Source organism: Polistes canadensis, unplaced genomic scaffold, assembly GCF_001313835.1.
Source record: "Polistes canadensis isolate GaletaPanama2010 unplaced genomic scaffold, ASM131383v1 scaffold_53, whole genome shotgun sequence".
NCBI classification, from domain to species: domain Eukaryota; kingdom Metazoa; phylum Arthropoda; class Insecta; order Hymenoptera; family Vespidae; genus Polistes; species Polistes canadensis.
The window spans coordinates 504,716-514,100 of NW_014569600.1; the positions used below are offsets into that span (position 1 = coordinate 504,716).

General features: G+C 31.9%; 1 protein-coding gene across 1 annotated transcript in view; it reads right to left on the reverse strand.

Moving 5' to 3' along the window:
* LOC106785631 (ankyrin repeat domain-containing protein 6) overlaps positions 1-9,385 on the reverse strand; it is a 152,739-nt gene that overhangs the window by 852 nt on the left and 142,502 nt on the right. Inside the window, exons 5-9 of the mRNA XM_014746259.1 lie at positions 3,053-3,262; positions 2,257-2,355; positions 1,420-1,665; positions 415-1,335; positions 42-321 (exon numbers count right to left, since the gene is read on the reverse strand). Coding sequence (XP_014601745.1) covers positions 42-321; positions 415-1,335; positions 1,420-1,665; positions 2,257-2,355; positions 3,053-3,262 — 1,756 coding nt within the window. The remainder of the gene's footprint in view (positions 1-41; positions 322-414; positions 1,336-1,419; positions 1,666-2,256; positions 2,356-3,052; positions 3,263-9,385) is intronic.

Below are 9,385 nucleotides of genomic sequence, written 5' to 3' on the forward strand. Positions count from 1 at the left end.
CGGATTGATCATTTGTAGTGAATATTTAAGTATACCTTCACCTTCACCGTGCCAGGTGTTCCCTACACCACCCTGCGGTTGAATCCTTTTGTTTTGAGAACATTGACTATGTTCTGGGCTGGTAGGTTCGCTACTACCAGAACGTTGTCCACGCCAGCCATTATGCATGCCCGGTACTTGTTGAAATCTTTTGATCATCTCGTGAACGCTACGACGACTCGGCGAAGATCTCCATTCGCCTGAATTTTCTTCGCTATTTTTACGAACCGTGTTATTGTCTTCCTGGCTAATATTCGCACTTTGTTCCTGCGATAATGACGCCTGGGAGAGAAGAATTAAATGATTTTCAAGTAGAGAGAAATCAGTATAGATTTAATAGATAATCTGAAGTAGAAAGTGTATCATCAAACTTACCCGTTGTCGACGAGTCTGTTGTCTGGAACCCATAGACGGTGAAGAAGCTGCACCAAGAGGTGAGCTACGATCTTGTCTGATAACACCATCGAAAGTCTCGTTCAATCTTGCTGGAACATCAAGAACTCTCAAGGTTGACCTTGCCATACCAGATCCCGAAGGAAGATCCTTCATCGATTTGCTCAGTCTAGGAATAGCAGGAATATCCAGATCATCGAGACTACCACGATAAACAGGAGTCTCTCCAGGTATTTCAAAGCTTCTATCCTGTGGTCTGTCATCGAGCAAATCCTCGAGAGATCTAGCACGAGTAGGAGGAATTTGATCGTCAACGTTAGACGTTCTCGCTGGTCTCTCGCTGTGTCTACCTCTACCGCCGCGTGACAATCTCTGCTGAAGATGTTGATGTCTTTCATCGCAACGTGCTCTTTCGGCTGCCACGCAACGTGTAAGCTCAGAAATCTGTCCGCGAGTTCTTCTCTCAAGATTAGCCACTTTCAAATCCAATCTTTCATGAGCTTGATCTATATGAGCTTTTAATTCAGCTTTATCTCGTTCTAATTTAGCTTCCATATGCCTGAAGAAGGGTGCACAATAACAAGTATAGCCAACACCAACCGGACCCTTTCTTATATTACCAGCCAAGTCCAAATAATATTGTTCACCCCTTCCTAAAGGATCAGGTGGCAAGGAATCTAATCTTGGTTGTGGAAAAGCGTCCGGATCCGGGTAATAATGGCAACCATAAGGCGACCATTGTCTTCCCATCACAGCTTTCTCGAAATGTACTCTATGAGTTTTTCCACCACTACCTGAACTACCACCCTTGTGTTTCTTCTTTTCCTTTTTAATTATACAACCATCCCTACTACCACTTGTACCGCTACCAGTTTTCTCCCGTTTCTTCTCGTTTCTATCGCACTTAGTTGGTGCAACAGTACCACCACCTATACCACCACCACCACCACTACCAACACCACCAATACCACCAACACTACTACTAACATTAGCTACGTCGACCTTGTCGTTGTTACACGATTCCTCGTCGCGACTCTTGCTACGGGCTCTACTCTTGCTCCTTGCTTTACCGATTATCTCGAGTATCTCTGTCAGGTTTTTGCGACGAGCTATATCCTTCGCCGTTTCGCCCTGCTTGTTTCTCAACGTCCTGTCGCAACCGGCTTCGAGAAGTATCCTCGTCAATTTTCTACGTCCCATAGCTGCTGCGATGTGAAGTGCCGTGTCACCGTTCTGTATTCGTTTAACAAAATAAAATATACATTAATATGTATCAAGAATTTAATATACCTTCTTTATTGACACATTAAAAATCGCACTGATCTCATTGCACAAGTTGAATTATTATTTTAAACTCGTTGTGTGTCGATTGATTTTTAATTTTCATTTCTCTCTTATACGATTATTTTAATAATTTATTTATATTAAATTATTATTTTTTTAATTGTGTAAAATATATAATATATTTTTGTTAAAGATAAATCATTTGTAGGTTTTTAATGTTATAATTCGAAAGAATTTTTATTATATCGTTCGCGTATCTGCCGAAAATACTTTTTCTTTTTTTTATTACATTCATTAGATATTAATTTACTTTAATCAAATTTTGCTATTAAATAAAGAGGCACGCAAATTTGTCTCACAATATAAGATTATTATTATTAATATTAATTGTAAATAATAAATGTAGGTGTGTTAATTATGAAGCTGGATCGAAAGTTTATTTTATTCGAGTATTAAAGAAAAAAAACGATATACGATTTAAGTTCATTTTATAAGTTTTATTGTTTTCAATTAAATTGAAAGTGTTAATATAAAACTTACTTTATTTTGTTCAGAGACTCTGCAAAGTGCTGAAATTAAGATACGCGTAACACCTGCGTGACCATATCGTGCGGATGTATGAAGTGGGGTATCTCCGTACTAAAAATAAAACAAAACAAAATTATATATATAATGTATGCATACACACATATATATGAAAATAGAATAAAATTAAAATTATCCAGATATTATATTATATATACCGAAGAGGAAGATAGTTGCTTGAGTCGTTAAACCGGATGGGCCCAAGCTCATATGAATGTTCGCTACAACTTAATGATCAAGATGAACGAATCTAATAAATGATTAATTGAGTATACGATTATACGAAAATTAATGACGATAGAAGAAGATGTATGAAATTTATTCGAATTATTTTCATTCCAATGTTATCGAGAAAACTTGGTAAAATTAATTAATAACTCGTTGTGCGAACGCATTTTTTTTAGAGATCTAACAATATTTTTTCAAAAATAAAATTTATAAATAATTCTTTAATTCCTCTCTCAATTAACAAAAACAACTACAACAATAATAATAATAATAATCACAAAGAATAAATATTAATGAAAAATAAAATTGGTAAAAATGAATCTAGTTTAACAAAACAGAAAAAAATTCAAATATCAATACAAGCCACGCACTTGGTTGCATAGGACAAAATTTTGCATGAAATATTTAATTAGAAAAAATAAAACAAAAATAATAGGAACGGATTGTATAACTAATACATTTGTGTGTGGTTTAATTTGATGATAAATAATAATAATAATAATAATTTTGTTTAATAAGTTACATTGTTCTGAAGATCGGGATTACATCCAGCAAGAAGAAGTTCTCGACAGCTTTGGTTATGGCCATTTTGACAAGCGAGGTGAAGCGGCGCAAATCCAGCTAAATTCCTCGCGTGCAAAGGTGCGCGTTGAGTCCCGAGGGCTTTTGCCAAAGCAGCAACAGTCCTGCTGTATCCTCGCCAGGAGGCTTCGTGCAAGGCCGAGTTTCCATGCTGAAAAACGTTGCATGCAAATTTTCTCATATAATAACATTTATAAACGTTCCCCCTTCTCCCCCCCCCCCCCTTCCGCTTCATAGCTAACACGAAATATTCTAATCTATGAGTAGATCGATCGTCTTGCGCTAATTTTTTTTATTTATTTATTTTTGTTGTTGTTGACCAGCATAGTCGAGACACCCACCCCTTCTTTTTTTTTTAGCCCGAAGGGGGTCAGAAAACATGACCCGGATAGAATTAATTTTTATTTCTTTGATATTGTTGCTTTTGTTCGCGCGCATTGCATGTGTTTAAATATCAGATTAAATATCTTTATTCGTGAGAAATAAAGATTAGATTAAAAAATGTTTGGATTAATCGGGTAATGGGATTTAGAAAAACAATTATTTCGAAATTTTTGAATACAATGGAATTTTAAGTATTCAACGTGATCTAATAATATTCGAAAATTATACTATTAGTTATCTATTCGATTATATTATTCGGACAATATGTATATAAACTTTTTCAACAAACTTATATAATACATTTAATTATCATAATATTTAATTACTATATCATAAATTTCGTTGTGTAAAATTTGAAAGCAACGTTAAATGCAATTGTACGTAGTTACGTCATTAATATTCACTATAAGTTTGTACCCCCCCCCCCCCTTAACAGTCCAAGGATTCATTTTAATTTATCTTTTTATTACGACAAATTTCAATCGTGGCTATAAAAAAAGAAAAGTAAAGAAAATAAAACAAAACAAAACGAGATAGAAATTTCAACAAATTTTATATCGATAGTTATTATCGTGATAACACGATAAAAGAAAAATAAAAGAAAGAAATTATAATAAGCCTTCCTCCTCCTTCTGGTTGAAAGTAACTTCGGACGGTGTTAAAAGCGCCAGTAGATTTATGCAAATAATAGATCCCTTTTACTATTTTAACTTAGGTTGGAAGAGAGGATAACAGCAGCCAACAAGCTCGTCATAAAATACGGCCACGGTTATATACTCGTACTAAAATCAAGAGTTTCGTTTACGAGTGCGTTGTTATCGATGCTTGAACCTTACACACACACACACATATGCACACACACACATAATACATACATTATCTTTCTCTCTTTCTCATTCTCTTTCTCATTCTTTTCCTCCCCCCTTTTTTTTAACTTTCAATGGAGTGGCTTGAGTTTAATCATGTTCTGCGGACGTTATCAGCGTACATCATGGTCATCCATTCAGAGGGTAATTTATCACGGAGTGTCTCCTTCGTAAAACAGCGTCATAGGTTGGTTGGTTTGTACGTTACGAACCGGTTGCAGGTGAAAACGACCCCGATGCTGCTGGTCGTACGTGTCACCCTGGGGTTAACGATGATTCTTCTCTCTTTCTCTCTCTCTCTCTCAGTCTCTCAAGGCAAAGGGAATCAACTGACATGAGAAAGAGAGAAACTGAGATTATCTTTTTCTTTTTTTTTTTTGCTTGCACCATAGCTACCCCGCTAAACGAAAGGGATTTTACTATCAAGTATCGTTCAATGTTATTTTAAGGATTATTCAACTCCATTATACACGCTGCTTTTTTTCTCATACCTGTCTCTCTATTGGTTTGTATGTATGTATGTATGTATGTATGTATGGGTTGTGTTTGTAATAAGAAATAACTTTGTAATTAGAAATAACTTCGATTGCTAGTAACCGATCATTTGAGATTACTCGAGACACAACACCAATGTTAGTGAAAACGTATCCCTCCCTCCTCCCTTTAATGATATTCCTGACCGTTATCATCCTCACATAGAATTTTCTCATCTTCCTTAGTCATTTATCAAGCGGTGTCTTTGAATAAAACAACGTCGTATAATCGAACACACACAGTCATTTCAGAATATTTTTATATTATATTTTATTATACTTCTTGCTTATATTATATAAGAAAAAGAAAATATTCAAGATATTGACGATCTTATTTTTAAACGGTATACATAAGATAAAAAATAAAGAAACAATAATATAAGTTGTTTATACTCATGATAAATGTGAAATTCGTATTATCGTGTGGAAAATAATTAATTTATTCGTTTAGTATTATATGGGGTCATAGTGTTATTTAAAATCGTACACGTTGATGTAATAAAAGGAATATCCTGGGTGTTTTCATGTCTTATAATAATTGGTCGTTAATTTATTGTTAAGTATTGGAGTTAATTTAATACTCATTAAAGTATATTTATTTAAACATGACATATATATTAAACAATTTCGATTTGATATTATATTGGATGAAAATAATCAATTGAAAGTAATCATTGGTCAGGAACGTTAAAACAACAAAAAAATGTATTATTAGTTTAAACAATTCAATCTATTAATAAAATACGTTAGAACGTGCGATGTAATTAAAATGATTGTTAATTAATCGAAAAAAGCGTGTATTGTTGTTTAAAAGCACGGTTTATACGTTCGATGTATTTTCCTCTTCGAAATCAAACAATAAACTGACTCGTATATCCTCTGCGCAAGTACTTTTATTAAACGTTGTTTATACGATCTTCCGAATAAGGAAATTGTATTTATTACGTATATTATTGTCGTTATACACATGCGCAACCTTCGGAAAGTTGTATAAATAATATTGAATAAAAGAACTTTCAAAGGGAACAACGTATCAGTCTAACGGAAGATTCCGAAGAGGAAGGAACATCTAAAAGGTAAATCTAGATTTTTAGATTACAATATATATTTTTTTCGATTAATTAACAATCAATTAAGGTATGTTACACCTTTATTCATTTTTTCATAAATAAATGCATCTCGTAGTAATTATTTATTCGACATATCTTATCATACATACATACATACATACGTATGTACAATACATAGATACATATACAAATCACACTACTACACTGGAACTTTCCATAATTTCGTTCAAGTGTCGATCGATTGTGAATTTAATCCGACTCTCTTTTTCTATTCTTTCTTCTATGTTCACACACTTCAAAAATTTGGAAAGTAACTGGTCAAGTTAGCCAATTATTTAATTATAATTAACATTCCTTTTTATCTTTTTTTCTATTTTTTATAAAACAATTTGTGTGTGTGTGATACATTCTTAATTTTATATCAACGTTCAAATACTTATATCAAAAATATCGAATCGTATTATATAACTGTTCAAGTCAGTCGATCATTTAACAATGATTAACATTCCTTTTATATCTTTTTTTTTTATAAAATAATTTTGATATATTTTTAAGTTTATGTATGTGTTCAAATTCTTATATAAAAAATACCGAATTGAATTATATAACTGTTCAAGTCAGTCGATCATTTAACAATAATTAACATCCCTTTTATATCTTTTTTTTTTATAAAACAATCTTGATATATTTTTAAGTTTATGTATGTGTTCAAATTCTTATATCAAAAATATCGAATTGTATTATATAACTGTTCAAGTTAATTGATCATTTAACAAAAATTAACATCCCTTTTGTATCATTTTTTTCATTTTTTATAAAACAATTTTAATTTATTCTTACTTTTATATTAGCATCCAAATTCTTATATCAAAAATACCGAATTGTATTATATAACTGTTCAAGTTAATCGATCATTTAACAATAATTAACATCCCTTCTATATCTGTTTTTCTATTTTTTTTATAAAACAATCTAAATTTATATTTTTACTTTTATATTAACGTTTAACTTCTTATATCAAAACTACTGAATCGTATATATATATATATATATAACAGAAACTAGAATAAAACGTAAGTACATTGAGTGAAAGATAGAATCAAGGGATAGGAGGAGTAGTAGTTCCTTTAAGCTGTCGATCTTTCACGAAGGGCAAGTAATCCTTTCCTTCGATGGTTAGAGATCGTTTCTAAAGTTTTCATTGACTCTGATATCTCCTGGCACTCGTCACGATCATGGATCTTCCTACTACTCCATGGATAAGAAGGAAAGTCTAATGGAGACGTGAATACTGAAAGAAGGACTTGGTTCACTTGGAAATACTTGAAAGGGCCGGAGCCCTTTCTTCTTATCGTGGGCGGCTCCCGTGTTGTTGTTGGTAGGTAGATAGGTAACGTTCTGTACTACACATCACGAAACGTCTATTCAATTTAGATCAGCCAACCCTTTTTTTTTTCTTCAAGGGTTACCCCTTTCACTCCTTTTCTTTTCCCCATTTTTTTTTTCTTTTTTCTTTTTTTATTTCATTTTTATTTTCGTTTCTCGATACCTATCGACTTAAGAAAAGAGACAGGAGAAAGAAAAAAGGGTAGGAAGAGGTGGGGGGGGGGAGGGGGAGGGGGAATAGAAAAAGGGATAGGAAGAGAAGTAAAACACGTAACTCTTGCTAAGAGATACGCCCTTTTCTGTGTACTTGCCAAGAGACATTTGCTTCGTTAGCATTCGAAAAAGATATTATCAATACCGAATCCATTTACTTTGTTGGACTACTTAACTTCTTCTTCTTCTTCTTCTTTTTCTTCTTCTTCTTCTTCTTCTTACAAATTACGAATCCTTTGAACGGTCTATCTTTCTTTCTTTCTTTCTTTCTTCCTTGGGTAATCAGAAATACCACAAAGTTCTTATCTTTTATCCGAGCTCAATACTTAACGCGATAGAGGAATACGTTTATTATTGTGTCAAGGATTTTTCAAATTAGAATCGTAAATGACAAAATATTAATGATTCATTTTATTACTATATTTTTGTATTCAAATGATTTATTGTATATTATTGAGTTTAATCGTAAAACAAATTGTTATATTTTACTTTTTGATTTATAAATTAGTCTACTTTCAAAACTCTACCGAACAAATGAATTTTATTAGTATATTTTTTAATTCAAATGATTTATATTATTGAATTTAATCGTAAAACAAATTGTTACATTTAATTCTTTGACTTACAAATTAGTCCACTTTCAAAAGCTACCCATGCATATTACATTCGAAATACTTAACATTTTTTATATAGATCAAATCAATACAATTTTTATTATTATTTTTTTTATATAATCAATATATAAATAAATAAATAAAATGATAAATGAATAATATTAATTATCAGAAAAGAAATATATAAAAATTGTTATCATTTGATATGAATCAATATACTGTGATTACTTCCATTAAATATTATAAATAAATATTGAACATTATGTATAATAAATAAAAGTTTAAAAGTTGTTAAAAAAAAGAAAGTAGAAATATCCTCCAATAAGGAGAAGAAGAAGGAGGAGGAGAAGGAGGAGGAGGTTTTTGGGATCCTTGACCAAGATCGAGAACGTCTTTCTCATCTTGCATGCATACTCGACGTCATTAACGAAGATGGGGTGGGGGGATGGGTTTGCGGGAACCAGTTCGAAAAATAAAACTAAGAAAGGGAAAAGAGAAGAGAAAGGAAAAGAAAAGAAAACAGAAAGAGAGAAAGATAGTGGGAGTGAGATAGAAGGACGGTAACAACAGCAACAGCAACAGCAGCAGCAACTGCAACTGCAACTGCAACATGGGGACCGGTATATACCACCTTCGGTATTCCAAGTGGTCACTTTACTTTTTTTGCGGGTGCAATTTGCCGCTGGTGTCCCACGTATCGGTTTCATGCTGTGACGTAGATATGATATGATCCTTCTCGAGTATTTTATTCATTTAGTTTTTTTTTAGATCAACTGTAACGCCATTTTCAATATCTAATTTCGTTGATTTCTTTAATACACCCCGTTTATCGAATTATTAATATTTTATTAGAAACTTTGTGTGTATCTCTTTCTGTAATTTTGTTCTTTTTAATTATTTTTATCCTATGGTTCTATGATCACTTGTTTTTGGAATGTAACTTTTTTTTGCGAAGGTAAATCGAACAAAAAGTTTGGAAACGTTTTATTTAAGTTTTCGGGAAGAATAAATAATTTCATTTATTGTGTCATATATAATAATTGATAATATAATAATTCGATAAAATTAGCAACATAAAAAGAAAGAACTTAAATTTTACTTCAATCTTGTGTTAGTTTTAATACGATTGATTTTGATATAATTTTACTTTTGATATAAAATTATTATTTTTAATACAAATATATTTAATATAATATAATATAATATAA